This window comes from Rhodnius prolixus, unplaced genomic scaffold (genome assembly GCF_049639745.1).
Source record: "Rhodnius prolixus isolate KJV_2025 unplaced genomic scaffold, Rpr scaffold_6, whole genome shotgun sequence".
NCBI lineage: Eukaryota > Metazoa > Arthropoda > Insecta > Hemiptera > Reduviidae > Rhodnius > Rhodnius prolixus.
The window spans coordinates 41,589,632-41,606,666 of record NW_027411634.1 but is presented as its reverse complement, the minus strand read 5'-3'; the positions used below and the strand labels follow the sequence as shown (position 1 = coordinate 41,606,666).

General features: G+C 36.8%; 1 protein-coding gene across 4 annotated transcripts in view; it reads left to right on the top strand.

Annotated features, from left to right (window-relative positions):
- jing (AE binding protein 2 jing) overlaps nt 1–17,035 on the top strand; it is a 255,111-nt gene that overhangs the window by 221,420 nt on the left and 16,656 nt on the right. For 3 of the 4 annotated variants that reach the window (XM_074140822.1, XM_074140823.1, XM_074140826.1), the window contains 3 exons: nt 8,793–9,132; nt 14,391–14,996; nt 16,228–16,407. In XM_074140822.1, the coding sequence (XP_073996923.1) occupies nt 8,793–9,132; nt 14,391–14,996; nt 16,228–16,407 (1,126 nt within the window). Of the gene's footprint in view, nt 1–2,958; nt 3,599–8,792; nt 9,133–14,390; nt 14,997–16,227; nt 16,408–17,035 lie in introns of those variants that run through there. The other variant, XM_074140824.1, reaches the window with a different exon arrangement.

The window sequence follows — 17,035 nt, the reverse complement described above, 5'->3', positions numbered from 1 at the left end:
CAAGGCTGTTTTTAGTGATACCTATGAACTGAACTGGATTCGCTTCCAAGGCTTTTTTTAATGATGCCTGTGAACCGAACTGGATACGCTTCCAAGGCTTTTTTTAGTGATACCTATGAACTGAACTGGATTCGCTTTCAAGGCTGTTTTTAATGATGCCTGTGAACCGAACTGGATTCGCTTCCAAGGCTGTTTTTAATGATACCTATGAACCGAACTGGATTCACTTCCAAGGCTGTTTTTGAACGAAACTATGTAAAAAAAATAATAAATCCAGTTTTAAAACTCACACGACCATTCCCTTTCAAAGTTTTTCGTCAAAGATGGCATTATTACTGAAGTTTGAGACAATATAGGTTTACTGTAATAAATGGGCCCTTTTATGAGTGCGTAAAAAACATGTCAAAACATGTTTTCATATTACAATGAAATCTGAACACTCGCACGACTTTACTTGACCGCAGTTTACGAGGTTATGAATCTTAAATTGCTAATTTTAAAACATTAAACCCATATTTCAGTGAAATGACTTCTTTAAAGGGAATGCTAGCAGCCCTTTCATAATAGAGCCTTAAAAGTGCAATAGTACTTAAGGTTGATCGATTGCCTCCAAAACGTCAGAGTGGCCCTTAAAATAAGTAACCAATTTCAACTATCGGCGAGTTGTTTAACGTTCCTGGCAAAAAGCTAGAAATGTCAAATCTTCAGAATTCAATGCTGCTACTTTTGGTTAAGTTCACAACTACATTACGTCATCTATTGATTCTCCCTTTTGCTGGACCTAAAGGTTTACGTAGTTTATAGAATCTAAAAATTTCTTGTCCCTTTGTCCTGTCCCTGTTCTTGTTGTTGGCTGGGTGAAGTGTCAAGGGGTTGGATGCACACGTGCAGCAAACATACAGTTGCCCTTCCATGCAAGGGTCTCTCATCTAATGACTCATCGCTGCGGCCAACAAAAGGTCCTACTTACACACTAACCTCGCACGTACACACAAACAAAAACAATATCTGCATGTCCTACTACCCAATAAAACAAAATATCGACCCTTTTTCTCTAAAAGGGTCCGGAGAGAGTCCGTACACTGGGTAGTTGCTGCTCTTCCAGTAGATAGAAAGCCGCCCACACAAACACCCTAGAAGGGCTTCCACACTTCTATTGATTTCTCTTCGTATGTCAGCGTCTTTGAAGCGTCTCCTGCCATTCTCTCTGCCACATTTTCCAAGCAAGGATTCGTGCTGTGGCTTTCCCTGTCATGTGGCATCAGAATTGATTGTAACGTTATTTTTTCCAAAATTTGTTCTAACTGACCGCATAAGTCAAACCCACTTGCTACCTAGACGATCTATTTGGTTCCCCGTAGGGTCAGTCTTTTGTAGCAAGAATCAAGGCTAACAAGTTTGCTAGGCAAAGTATTTTCTAGTTCCTGAAGAAGTCCTTCTTTTTTTTTTACTTCCCCTTGTTCTACTCCTGTGAGGAAAGGTACTGTAATCGTGCAGAGATTTTCGATTTCGCCGTAAGATCAGTTTTTTTTTAAGTCCCCTGAGCCCAAAAAAAGTAGTTTTGCTCAAATTGCTCTTGAGTTTATTTGTGTGTGAATGGAGAAAACTTTTTATATTTTAGACCGTAACTCAAGAACAGAAATTTCGCAAAAAAGTTCCCGTAAGAAATTCACAGCTTATATGCCAACAAAGGAGGCCGCCCCAATTAGGTTTTGGTTAACCTAAAACTATTACTTTACATCAGTGGTTCTTAACCGGTGTTCCGCGAAATTTCAATTTTAAATGTATTGAAAATTAGAAACTTAAGAAAGATAGGAAAACTAAAAATCGTTCCTTTTTTTAAAAATTTGAATTTTCCACTACCAAAGCTGGCCTACCTTTTTAAGTCATAGTCTTTTACAGCATTTTTCCAGTGGAAGTGAATTAGTGATGGGCAAATTCGTTCATTTTCTTTTTAATTTTAATTAATACATGTATCTTTCTTGAAAATTATATTCGATTTTTTATTATTCATTAATTTTAAGTTCTTGCTAAATACCGAATTGCAAATTATTTAATGTTAGTGTTCCGCGAGAAAAATATATACATAATTGTGTTCCGCGTCTTTGAAAAGGTTAAGAACCACTGCTTTACATATAGAATAGATTTTTTTTTTTCAGCTGTTCATGATTTTCTCGCAAAAACGCTATTGGTTTTTATTAATAACTTTGTACAGTGTTTACAAAAATACTTAGATCTTGAAAGTTTTACAGGGATTTTTTTTTTTTCTCGCAAATTTCTGTTATGAGGGAGGGGGCTCTCGGTAGATTCCTTTTTGAAAGGATAAGAATTATATCCAAAACTTTAAAGGATATTTTTGAGAAATAATCTTTTAGTAATGTTAACAACTGATTTTTAATAGATTATTACGATGTTGCAGCTACATCGAAGAAACCTAATCGATGCCTATCGATCATTCTGATCCGCTGACAGTGTGTATATTTGTAAACATAGAGCATATTGAGCAACCGTTTTGAGTTTAGGTTCTCTCAACTTATATAATATTAAGGGCAAGGAAACATGGTTTAGTGAATAATAGAACAACTTTGGGATCAATAAGTGGGCTAGTTTTCCACAGTTCTTTTTTGTGTGGTCTTCAAGTTCGTTTAGAATTTACGGAAACAGTGGAGGAAGGTTTCATTTTTTGTTTTGTATTTTTTTTTTTTTTTTGGTGTGATGACGATGAAGAAGTGGTGGGAGGGTGGTAAATGCTCTTCTCTTTGAATATAGTAATAGCTGGAATACGTGAAGAAGAAAGTGATTGGACAGACTCAGCTGGGGCCGGCCGGGGGGGTGTGGAAGTGCTCTGGTACGCAGGTCCCAAACACGCACACGGGCCAACTAGCCGCACGTGTTTTCATTTCGACCCAAGGGCAAATGTGGCTGCCTAACCCTAACCTTTTAGTGCAGTTCCCGTCGGGCAGATGGCACTACTGGGCCGGCGGTGTTCTCCCCTCCTCCCCACTACTATATGCTCCTTCCCCTCAAGCTTTATTTTCTTCGTGTTTTTTTATTATTATTTTTTTTATTTGTCGATGGCTCAGTCTGCCTTCTGGCTTCGTGCAGTGACAATGAGTGCGTCCAGTGTCTTTCAAACACACATTCCTTAAAAAAAAAAAAGAAAGAAAAAAAACTGTGTCTGCTCTCTGGGGGCTCTTATACCAATGAGGCTTATTCTGGAAATAATGACGTCAGACCATACCGAAATTGTGCCGCTATTATCTTTATCAATATTTTTAATAAGGTTACTAGACGGACGGTGACGAGTTGGTTACGAGTTTTTCCCATATTAATTACCAGTTAATCAATCAATGACGGATGTGTTATCGCGTGGTAAGTGGCTGGAGGATGATGGCCACCCTGAGGTGGCGGCCAACAATAATAAACGTAGAACTAGGACTAGAAGTCGTACGGCCAGGGATTGTGTTGTCAGCGAACAACAGGCTACGAAGTTGGCATTGCTGAGGCGTTGTTTCGTGTTATGTGTACGGCTGGAGCCTTCAACATGTTTCACTGCACAGACTTCCTGTGAAGCCGCTTGGCTTCATTCTGCTTCGCAGTGAGTTTCCTTCTTTCTTTCTTTCTTTTTTTTGTTAACCACACAATTTTTTGTTTAATCTTAGACCTTGAAGGGGGGGGGGGCAAAATTTGTTAATGATATACATCGCGTAAAGTTCGCTTCACAGTAGAGCCAACCCTTAATTAAAAAAACAAATTCTGATAAATTTTGATGGGGGAACACCCCGCTTTTTGAGCATCAATATATTTTTTTGTTTACGAAAATTAATTTTCTGCCAGATGTAAACACCTTTTTAAGTTTCTCTTACTCTCAGAACTGGGTATTACTGCGATTTTCCAAATTTACTTTTTAAAAGTTTTCAAGCCCTTTAGAAGATGAGCGTTTTTTTTTAAATGTTTAAAGACCGTAGAAACTTCAAAATGACCGATTTTCGATTAGATGTACTTAGCAGATCTGACAAAATGATTATGGTAGGCTAGATCTCGAACCATCTCAATTTATTGAAGTGATATTTCCATTTTATAGGGTTTCCACAATACAAAACAAAAAATGCTTCAAATCTGTTTTCTTTAAATTTGACTTACTCATTGCACTTTTTAAAATTTTTACCCAGGGAAATTCTTTATTATGCAGTTAAGGCGAAGGTGTAGAATTAGGGCCTAAAATGCACTGTATAAGTGAACATTGAGGGCCTCATATTACCCGTCTAAAAAAATTAACCTTTGAAGTAAAATTATATTCCTACAAAAATCGGCCTAGCCCGATATCACCTTGCTGGATAGTTTTTTTGTAGTTTTGAGGACAGTTTTATTCCTATAAATTGCACGATTATAACAAAAAAATTTCAGTGCCTAAATTGCGGCAATCCCTCAAGACGGACGCGAATGTCGCGGCGCCAGAAAAGCCGTAAAAGTTCAAAAATCCCGTTTTCTTCCAGTCACCATAAACTGGTCAGCAGAAAAAGGTTTTTCCCCACAAAAGTAAGAAAAGAAAAAGTCCCTAGATTTTAGGGATCCTCTTTTATTTTGTTGTTGCTGTTGTTGTGAGTAAAGCCTGAGTACTTAGGGTTTTATACCTGCTATTGTAGCTTATTTTCTATAGGAAATAAGGGCCTGTTTTTAGTTTTTATTTCTTCCACAGCCTGCTTGATACACAGGTTTTTAATACCTTAAAAACTAGTTTTCTAAAATTTGTAAAAATTGCTTTTATTCTTCTTTCTATCCTTTACTTTTGACCTTAAACAATGTAAAGGGCCATGTGACCATAAAAATTAAAGTCAGGTACATTTCTGCAGTCCATAAAAATTATGGTTTCAGTTTTATAATTTTAAAAGCTTTCCCACTTTTTGGATTTGCTTTCCCCCCACATTTGTTTAAGCATCCTTACTCCGAACGGTACAGCGTAACTGTTGGTAGACCATTTTTCCTCCAATGTTAAACAAATTGCCTTGGAAAATATTCTCTACTAACCGTGATCCACTGTTCCTGCACGAAATCCACCGGAAGCTTTTTAGAACCACATTCCATTTACTTCAAGAACATCTTGAACAATAAATCTTTCCTCCAATATATAGGCAGTACTTGAATTCCGTGAACGAAGTTGTTACATTATTTATTTAATGGAGAGAAAAATAACCTTATATTTACAACTGCTTAGTTCTTTAAAATCAAAATCTTACGTAGCCTTTAAATTATTTTCATAATCATTAGTATGTTTGTCGGATCTACCCTTAAAGAGGTACTGGTTCAGCGATTGTAACAAAAATCTTATTTCCAAGGTTCCTATTGGTGGTCTTGAAATGGATCTTCTTTTTTGGTGATTCTGGCTAAAGATATTCACACGAATTTTAAACCCACCATTTTCAATCTATGAGTTGGTAGGTTGTAAAAACAGGCTTCGCAGAAATTGAGACCCTAGATTACTAGGTTTTACTTGCTTTGTTATTCATAGAATTACTAGATATTAATCTATTATTTCTATGAATATCAATGCTTAACTTACAAAGCACATAGAAACCATTAAAACTCGCTTTTTCTGAGCTCTGGATCCCTGACTGTAAGACCAGCAAACAGTAATTTTTCTTTTGGAACAATGATTAAATTCATGAAAAACTACAAACAATATTCTACGAGAGAAGTACGAAAGCCAAAAGATCAAACATTCTCACTGATTATGACTAAAGTTGGCAATAATTTGTCTACATTTTGAAATTAATTACTTAGTTCAAGTAGTCAGTGTACTCGGTTCCAAGTATACAAGAAGTCCAATTTATCTTCAGGCCCTTTTTTGATCTTTGAATAAGAAATATTTACAGTGTACTTACTTAAATTTTAGTAATAACTTCATAGAAGCCCGAACAGTATTATAACATACTTCAAATGGCGCTTCGGAGGAAACATTCAATTCACCTCTACCTCAGAAAAAGCATTTTAAAATGATTGCTGATCAATAAACTTTTTTCAGGCGCGCCACGGTAGCCGAGCGGGTTAAGAGGCGAGTCCTGCAAAGCTAATATGCATTGTGGTACTGGGTTCGATTCCCCCGATCTTGACCTTGGATTTTATTTAATGGTTATTATGAGAAATAGTAAAGTACGTTTGTTAGACGCCTCCGTCCACGACACCTAGTAAATGGCAGTTGGACGTTAAGCCCCGCCTGAAAAAATAGGCGATTACTTTACTAAACTTTTTTCTCCACAAAGTTACCAAAAGTTACAACAAATTTTGAACGATTAACCGCGAAGTTTACTATCTCTTACTCAAGTATTGCGAGCGGGCAGAATTTTTGAAGTTTTTACGAGAAATTTCTATGTATTTGACTTTTAGCGTAGTCCGGAGTGTGCAAGGTGATGTGCGTAATTACTTTCGGATCTGTAAATTTTGAGCATACTGTAAGTCCATTGTTTAAATTAGTAAAATTCAGTTAAAGTATTAATAGTAAATAAGTCAAATAGAAAAAGTAAGAATTGGTATAAATGAAAATCTTCAACAGTTGATTTTTTTCGAACTAAAGGGACCTTAAAATATATTCCCACTAAACTACATCAAGGGACTGGCTTACCCAGCAAAGAATGATCTAAAATAGTTCCATTAATAAACCTTGAATGAAATAAACTCAAATCAGAAAATACTAGTTCAGTTGTGAAATGACCTTCTATTATTACATAAGTTTATTCATTGCAGTTCCTACATAAATATCTATGCATTTGCTCTAAGACATTTATTTCTACATACTAGAATAAAAGTATCGGTAAGATTTCACAACTGTTGCGAATAAAATGCATCTCATTGAATTAAAAATAAAGAAATAGGAAAAATTATTAGTTAATAAAAAGTGTAAATATTATTACTAACTAAAGAAGTTCAATATTTTAGACCTAGATTGTAAACTTAATTGCTACTCTATCTGTAGGATTTTCCTGTAAACTAGATATATCGATTAAATAATCTGTAATCAATTATTTGTTACTCAAAGAGCTTCTTTTTTTTTTAATTTGAATTAATTATTAAAATTTACTACTAAAAATCAGGACAAAAAGAACTAAAATAAAATTTTATCGAAGAGTGATAACCAAAATTAGATTTGCTTCAATCGATACTAGCGAAGTCTGTAGATTATAAAAAATAGCAGTAACGTAACCTTCCTCTCTATATTGTGTATTTGTATTGTTTGATTCGGAAGCCGGTGCTGTTTATTGGATGCCAGGAAAAATGTTGTTTCAAGAAAAGATAAGTACACATGTTTCTTTCAGTCAGCGTTAGCTGTAATAATGGATCGAGTTAATTTTGCCTGAAATGGCAATCCTAAAGAATGTGTTTAGACTCAGATGTCTTTTCTTTGGTTTGTAATGAACGTTTTAGTTTACTTTCTTGAGGTGAGCGTCTCTGTGGTTATCCCAGTCGTAAACAGTAAGTAGCCTACAAATATTAAAATGGATCGTATCAAATCGTTAAGTCAGTTCTTTCGCTACAAAATATTGCTGAAACAATTTGTTTTTCCATTAATTTTACTACTAGTTTTCGAAAGAAAAACAAAACAAATTCTTGAGACATTACTCTAATGTGGTTTGATTTCCTTAAGTTCACTAACCATCGTTCTGTAGCCTGGCATCCTGCAGACTCTACGAGCATTTAATGAGCGTTGGGAATGCCAGTGAATTGTTGTTTGTGTTAGGGCTAAGATAAGCACCGGGTCTCAAGTTGGCGATAGTCCAGATTCTCTCTCAGTTTTGCCATATTCTTCTCAGTCATCCGAAACACTGAGGGTGTCGGTTTTTTTCCTTTCGATTTGTAAGATTTCTGTAGAGTTCGACCGGGCCTAAGAAGTATGCGTGAAATGCCAGTCTAAAGGTCATATTTAAAGCATCTTACAGTAATATTATATAAAGTTTTTTCAGTTCACGTTTACTTCTACGAAGGAAAAAAATCATAAGCATGAATCACTGCTTGAGTTAAGTCAGATAAAGCTCAGTAATAATCTAAATAGTCAAGCTAAGTGAAACACAAAATATGTATCTGTTAGGTTTTTTTATTTTTAGATAATTAATTATTGTGAACAAACGCGCCAAATATATGAATAAGTGTAGAAATTATATCATTGATAATGGTGAAATTTAAATGTTACATGCTTGGAGGTTTGTTGTCACTTCGTTAATAAGAAGATCTAGGATGATCCAGGACCTACTGGGAATAGTCAAAAGTGTTCCATCCTTTTCGCACTACAAGGCAGCCAGAAAGAGAAGACATTGAACAGGAAATTCAGCGGCAAAATGAAAGATGTCTTCTTTGGTGGTTGTACTATTGTACAGTGGACATCCACCCTCGCTAGGAGTAACCTGCGCGTTTCCTGTTCCTGGTCAAATAGGCGCATCTTATGTGATGAGAATCTCCATTTACTGTACTGCACGAATCATTTCGATATTCCACAGCTGTATTGTTTCAAATAAGTTGACGTAGACATCGAAGCCATTAGCAATCTCTTGCGACTCACTCTCTAAATCACTTATGAGAATGGCCTTACAAAGGTAGTAGAGTAACTTTAAAGGTCGTAGAAGCCAAAATCATCAAGATTGAGAGTGTGGAAAGTTCAGAAGACAGTTTTACATTAAGATGGGCTGAGATGTCAGAGTTCAATTTGTATTACCGAATTTCTTTTTTTGTAGAAATTGCCCGTTTAAGTTACTTTCAATAACATACCGTCTCATTAATACATTTCTTCTTTTGTTTTTTTGCAGTGGTGTTGCGGTGCACTGTGCCGACTGCGGATCCAGTAACAGCGACATCACCGAGCCGTGTTCGCCCTTGTCCACGACCAGTCTAGACGAGATGCCGCCCACAGCAGTCGGTCGGTCGACGGGCGCACCGGCCAGTGTTGTTCGACGCCCGCCACCGCCTCCATCGCCCGTCGGCGACACTAACTCTGTCCAGTGGCCATGGACAGATCCACCGAATAAGAGGCCAAAGCAGGGGAAAATAACTGAATATTTTAGAGCGAAAGGTGGCAACAAAAGCAGCATGTTGGCCGCTGCGAATGTTGCGTCGCTTAACAAAGAATCCGCTGTTCAACAGCCTTGGGTAAATTAATTTTTCAATTTTGTTTGATGTTATTTATATTTTTAATGAGTTTGTTAAGTAGGCGTATACGCATGTTTGAAAATTGAATGGGATTGATTGGAAAGAGGGTTGTCATTTTTAATTGGGAATCATTTTGGCCAATTAATCAACCTTTAAGTCCCCCACCTGGAGTTGTTCTATTTATTGAGCACCTCTCCTGTCCACCACTTTATTAACATGAAAGGAGGGAATAATGCTCTTCGATTGAGCAATCAAATGGAATCAAAGAAATGTTCTCGGTTTTTGTGAAACTCTGTTCTATATTTCAACTAACCGTTGTTAGATTAGTTGCTCTACAAAATTTAAACCTAAACCAGCTCATTGGAGGCTACATCTGGGCACACATTCCTAGTCGGTGGCAAACTCAAAACATGCGCTCAAGTTTAGGGCACTAGTTCTGGGAGTTCAATCCTAGATTAGAGCAAGGTTCACGGTTGATAGGCATGCAAGTCCTATCAACAGCCTGCTTTTCAGTGAGTTCTTCAACTTCTTCACCGAAGAACTGTTGCTGATGGTGTCTATATTGATCCAGTATTTGGGTGTCGCAATTAGATTTTCTTCTTTCAAAGTTTTGAAGTCGATCTGAAGAAGGAAATCGTAAAATTTAAATCTTACCTCTCCAAAAAGAAAGAAAGAAAAGGCAATCTTAGTTCGAGGAGCGAATAAAAAGTAATTATTAAAAAAAGGAAGAAATAAGTTGAAGTTAAATCCAGAGAAACAAAACCGACTGAGGAACTGTTTGCATCAGTTGCGCGGCGATTTGAAAATGCTGCGTTCAAAGTTGTCTGATTGGAAACTCGGCTTTTCAGAACTTGCCTTGGACGAGAGCGGATTGTAAGTAAAGCCTGACTTGAGCAAGAGTGACCTCCAGTAAGAATCGGCCTTGGTTGTTGCGTACTGATATCATGTCAACTTATACCCATTTGTTGCCATGAGTTCTTATTAATGATACTTAATCCCAATCTTGCTTAGCCGGTGTAGTGAAGAAGGTGTTCAGTCGCACCTCCCCTTGGCCCTTTAAAGCACCACGTCCATCTAGTACATGGAATGCACCATGTTACTGCACTTTCCACTACCAGAAGGCAAGCGAGGTAACCCTCCTTTAAATTAATAATTTGTTAGAAAGGGAGGTGCTCCGGGGAATTGCATGAGCAACTATTTACCTGGACAATACCTGAGAATGTGTCCGCCTCGTTAGAGGTTTGCAATTTTCCTCCAATATCAGAGGGCCTGATGCTCAAATTTGGTTTTATCCGCGCATCTGATGGATGGAAACTAAAAACTTATTTTTCTTCTTTTTTTTTGGAGAGGGATCCATTCGCCGGAAGGGGAAAACTATTCTCTCACTATCGGAAACGCTCAATGCGGGATCTGTTTCGCGGAAAGTAGAAAGACTCGCCCTTATCTTAATAAATGAATATTATTCAGCACTGTAGCGGTAGACCTATCTTGACCGCTACCTTAGAATAGAAGGCCGTATGAATAGAGTTTCTTGGAACAATGGTTTCAAATAAAAGAAATCACCTCCATTTATTTAGTGTACTCAAGTAGTATTTAAGGTGTGCAAGTCTACCCACTTTGTGAGAAGTGCCCTCTAGAGGATGGAAGGAAAATCTGCAGCCAGTCCAAGTTCCAATGGACCAAAGAGGCTGGATACAATCTTTGATTGTTCTACAAACCATATATGTTTTTTATTATAGTATTTTTTATTTTAAACATGTCTTTTAATGAGGAGAAAATATTGGTCGCAAAATTGGATAAATTCATTTTTTTTTTTTTTTTTTTTTTTTTATGAAGTCACATCTTCTAAATAAGTATTCTTCCTCAAAGCTGGCACCCATTTAGATACTTGGAGTAGTAGTTACGGTCGCTGCTCACTAAGTGAAATGAATCACTTAGTTTTGTTCAGGAATTTAATATTATTCTAGTATATCTACTATAAATATAACTTAATTTAGAATATAAAACAAAAAATCTCATTGATTGTATCAGAAAGAAGAGAACATAATTTTGGAAATCTGATGATTAAAAAAAAGTGAATCATTTTTAATTCAATCCGTTTGAGCCTACAGATACAGGGAATGCCCGTGTTCAATGGACTCTGTTCACTTCATCTGCAAGAAGAGGTGGTTTGCATGAAGTGTGTTTTCCTTGCGGCTGCATGCAGCTCGTCAGATGATCTACGGACTGGTGGTGAATCGGTCGGTCCAGATGATGAGATTTCTGATGTCCGCTACACACTTGAGTCCTCATTTCATAGCGCGTGGAAATGGCCATGGGGATTCATTTTTTCATCCATCCCTGGGATCTGTCGACCTCATCCCGAAAAGCTTTTGGTGCCTCTTTTCATATCAATGTCACCTCTCAAAAGTCCTTCAACTAAGAACAAAATAAATCCAATAAACCATCAGTTATCCAGGTTACGTTCTTCGACTACATCTAAAGGAATCAATGAGTTTAGTTAGTGTTCTAAAATAAAATTAAAATGTATTATAATAGCTGTGTGTTACAATAATATTAATTTTTAATAAAAATAATAACCAGAAAAATGTAAGTGTTGCATCGAAATATTGGCGAGCAGCGGTCCGGACAATCTTTAGTTTCTCCTCTTTAAAAGATAAGTTTATTTTGTTTTATGTTCTGGGACTTTGGTTTGGGCATGCTAAGTAAGTTGTGTTTTTTTTGGGGAAAAAACTTGTGTTTTGTAACTTAGTTTTTTTTATGTTCACTTTTATTATAAAATTTCTTTTTTCTTTTTTACTTTTTGTGTTGCCCCAACCCCAAAAAGAATAAAGGCTTTTTGGAAAAATTCTATTTGGAAGATGCGTTTCTTTGTTTTGGAGGGAGACCATAAAGGGTACGTTTATTTTCCCGTGTAAAAAAGGCTGATGAAAATGTTCGAAACAGTTTCTAAAACAATTTCACTGATTTTGTGTTCTAAGATGAAAATTTTTAGATTTTTCTCCTCTTTAGAAACATTTATTTTTTATAAATATGTTGTGTCTGCTGAAAAATTAATAAATTCTTCTGTGTTTATAGTACTTTATTTAAGTATAATGTAATTGGTGCGCAATCATCAACTGTCATCAACACATCGTCTCACACCCACCGTCATCAAGAAATTCTTCTGCAGATAAACCCATTCTTCTCATCGTCTCTTGCCTCCTGTTTAAACGACATCGTCGCTTCTCACAATCGTGAGCTTTATCATTTCCCAATATCTGTACTTTTTCTTGTTTTACATTATAAAACTGGAAAATTTGTACATTTATCTAAAACAAAACAAAATTATTTACCAGCTTTTAATAATTATTTTTTGGAGTTAACCTAAATTCTTCTTGTTTGCGAAAATGCTCTGCATTAGTTTAAAATTTTATTTTTATGAATCAGCCAAATACTAAACAAACGTAGTAGCACTTTCTAGTTTTAAGAATTGTCCCATTTTGCGTTGAGTTCAAATCAGAGATAATCTCTTAGAATCCTATAGGAGTAATGTTCTTGGGTTTGTTCCCAAAGTTATGAAATTAGATGGGGGGAGATGGAGGCAATTTCAGCCAGCTGAAGTGAGTTTATCTGGCAGAGATGTCGTTCTTCCTGGTTTGATTCAGATCGCCCTAAACTTCTTCCATCATCTCTCGCTCCTAGTAGGAGCCTCTACTTGCCAGTAGTACCAAGCTTTCAAGCATCCATGAAGAAGGTCTGTCTGTCTTGGTGAATTTGCTCAAGTAACAAAAGAATGTGGGCGTTTTGGTTGACTTGGTCATTGGCAGCTCATCCAAGCAACAGCATTCATGGTTTTATTGTCTCAGACTTTTGATATCATGAAGATCACCAAGATGGTATCCCAGCCAATGCTAGGCTGTTCCAGGACCATAATATTTGAAGAAAAATTGTTGCTTGATGTTTGTGCGCTGTGACAAACCAATCATGTTCACAATGTCTTCACTCGTCCTGCTTGTGAAATAGTAAGTTAGAGACGAGTTTTAAAAAGAAGAAGGACATAGTGACTCCAGGGTTAGCTGCATGTTGATTGGAGAATGCCAATTATCAGCAATAAGTAAAAGTTTAATAATATTCTGCAATGAGCTCATTCGATACAAGAGATCGTCGGAAACCACATCCTTTGTCTCATTGTGCATGTCTTTTTTCTGTTGTATACACATCTAAAATTGTTCCAGTATGTTAGAAAATTAAATTTTCGTTCAGAAAAGCCAGAGACAGCACTACCCTGTTGCTTCAGGTAAAGATCTTGTTCGGTGGAACTCGCTCTTATATAGCGACTTCTACTTCATCTTTCGGTCTGGATTTATCCTTTCATTTCCCTGAGACTGACACATGTGCTTTGGATTTAGAATTGATGACGCGAGTGGGATCACGCAATATTGACCCAGTTGTGCTAAGATCGTCCTCCTGAAAGTATGGAACCCACATGTACCGGCATTATTTTCCTCATTCTTCGAACCATACAATTTTTGTGCGTGTTAGACCAGGAAATCGCAAGCCTTATATGGCAAGCTCGGGTTACCGAAGTGCCGAAGCACCCGCACGAGAAAGACTTATTTTGGTTATTAATTCTTGTCAGGATCTCCAAGTAGTCTACACCGATAAAGTGGCCTGGATGTGCGTGAAGATGAAGAATTATTGTTGCCATTCTTAGGGTCTCGGTTGCACAAAGAAGTGTTGCGACTAGCTCCATCTGAAAGGCTGCAGCTAGCCTATCTCTGAGCTTGCCGGTATTTGCACTCCTCCAATGTCTTTGAGTCTCATTGTACGGAAAACACAAAACTCCAGCTCCATAAGTAGGCGAAGGAGCTCGCCCCTTTGGAAGCTACATTGCCAGGACGATATCTAAGTGGGCTCTGGATATCTTAGATGTCAAAGCCAGTTCTAATCAGTATAGTTATTTGTAGCATGAAACCCAGAAATTGGAGATAGAACTAGGTTGGCAGCTACCGCTATAAATATCTGCATCGGCGACAACCAGTTCCTGTATTTCGAGAGATAAAAGAAGGGTAGTTCTGTCTGTTCGTAACTTTTTGGTTTACAATGTAAACTAATTTTTAAGTTATAGATTTTAAGTATTTCTTTAGAATTTAGGTTTGCTCCTTTAGCTACTCGTTTTTAGGTGGCAACTTCACAGCAGATAAATGTGCATACAAATATATAAATTCCAAGTTTATTTTTTTTAATATGATTTTTTGGCTCATTTTTTCCCACAGGTAACCAGCCCGGTATCTAAGTTCCTCAGTGCTAGTGTCAAATCTGGAGTAACGCTGACCAGTGCGTCAGCAGCGGCTGAATTAGGAGTTGTCATGGGTAGAGAAGGAGGAGCCGGCGAGGACTTTGATGAAGACGAGGAAGATGAGAATAGTAGTAATAGCAGAAGTATTACGGCAGCATTGCAGACTTCCTGTAGTGAAGAAGCGGCCGCTGCAGCAGCTGTACGTAGTACACCGATGATGGTGGACAATGCGACTGGTATCAGTCCACCGTCCATGGCCGCCTCACCAATCTGTACCTTAGTGGCGGACAATGCGGAAGAGAACAGTTCCAGTGGAGCTAGTGATGTATCCTCCTTATTTACCAGTACAACAACGAGGACAACGGATAGTGATGTAAATAGACAGCTTCGTCAACAGCATCATCATCATCATCTTCTTCAGCAACAGCAACATCAACAACAGCAACAACAGGAACAGGAGAGAACGATTAGATTTCCGGTGAAGAATGGTTGGCGGGGACATTATGTGTCGGACGTCGTCTGTCGGTGGACAGATTGTGAGGCAAAGTTCACCACTTCCACAGCACTTCTAGAACATCTGCAGGTATATAACTACAGTTTTCAACAATCTGAAGAAAGTGTTTTTTTTTTTTTTTTATTCCTAGTTAAATGTACTTATAATGTTGCTGAAATGTTAATGTAGCTTTTGTTGGATTTTTGCTGTTAGGTTATTTGTGTTGGAATCTCCAAATATTTCCTCAGCGTGTTTGCTGGGAGTGTTGACAATGCTTGCTGATGTTACCATATATACATTTATTTTTAAGAACTTTTTAATTAAAGTACTCCATGTGGAATACATAAAAATTTATTAATAAATTTTTAAAAATAAATAAAATAAAATACTAGCAAAAATTAAAGTTTCTTTGTGAACTTTAATATCGTAAATTACAAAATGAAATATTTATCAGATTCATATCTCTGAACTTCATAAAACTGCTTAAACCGTCGGAAAATTTTAAAATTATTTTAGTGTCTGGATATACTGTAAGCACTTTAGCCCAGATTCTAAAATATGTTTTAATAACTAAACTAGAATGTAGTATATTTGGCAAAGTATACTGGACGTAAGCCTTAGGCGTGGGTTGCTTTGCAGGTTGTTCTCGTAACTTCTTCCAGTTGTTTCTCCAAAATGTTGGAACCTAGTTCTAGCAAAACGGGGGCCCCCTCACTGGACTTGGACCAATGTCACCATTTCCCCAGTCGCCAGTCCAGGAGTCTCTTTGCACTCAAGTGCAGACTTTGGATCCCAAGTTTGTTCTAAGCAGGGCACCTCATAAACTACTTCTTGAATGCTACAGCTGGTTCACAGTACCACCAAACTGTACACAGAGCCCCTTTGACTCTATCCCATTTATCTATTAGATTAGTCTTTCTACCTCAGCGCAAAGTCTTGTTAGTTTTGTAGCTAACACTATTAATTCACCAATTAAGAACTGCAACTCTTCAATGCTGCAAAGGGTATTTCTGAGAATATTTCCTCTTAATCTCCTATAGTTACGACAGAGATCTCAGCAAAGTCTCCTACTTTAGTTTAGTCCCGTCTTAAGGGAACCAGGCTACTCCATTACTATTCTTAAAATGCCCCTGAGGGTAGAACTTGGATTTTTGTAACTTGGGATAAATATTCAATATTAAAGAATTTTCTAAAGCAAAAAAATTAGAATCATAGAAAAAGAAAAATCTTCAATATTTTATATTTATAGTTTTTTTGTTTTTTTTTCTTAAAGTACTTCATTTTTACTTATTTATTTTCCTTTTTTTCCCCTGTCAACTAGATAAACCACGTGAATAGTCAGACATTGTCTGAGAACTATGTCTGTCGATGGTCAGACTGTAAAGTCTACGAAAGGAAGAGCTGTTCCAGGACATGGCTGGAGCGACACGTATTGTCACACGGCGGAAATAAACCTTACAGGTGCATCGTGGACGGATGTGGGCATAGGTTTTCCAGTCAGGTAAGAGTTTCAAGTTCTGTGTTCTTCGTTTCTTCTCCAATGTTTTTTTTTGGAAATATGTCTATATTACCACCAGAGTGTAAAATATATGTATTGATATTTAATCTTTGCCTTTTTTTCTGTGATTTCTCTAGTAGAATTTCGTCAGAGATTCTACAAGATATATGTTCGATTTTTTTTTTTTTTTGTAACTATTTCGACACGTAATCAGCATATTCTTCCGCTCGCACAGAACTACAACATCTGTAACAGAACCAATAAAATATATATATATATATTTGCTTGAAATAAGTCAATGGAAACTAAGAAAACACAGATTGTCAGTATTCGAGATTTTTTACTCGAATATGACTCTAAGGAGCCATATTTGATTTTTAATAATTCATCATTAAAGATTTTAATACAAAGAGATCACTGCAATTTTATATACCTGACGGGTTAAAAATGCAAATATAGTTTTTATGTATAGAAAACACCAGGTGACATCAGATGGTCAAAAGCTGGTATAGCAAGGTGAAGGTTGCAGTTATCTAAAATTCATCATTTTCATCTACTGATAGCGCATGTCATTCAGTTTCATCAAACTTCCAATCCCTTAATGATGGAATTGTAAATTCTTTGCCATTTT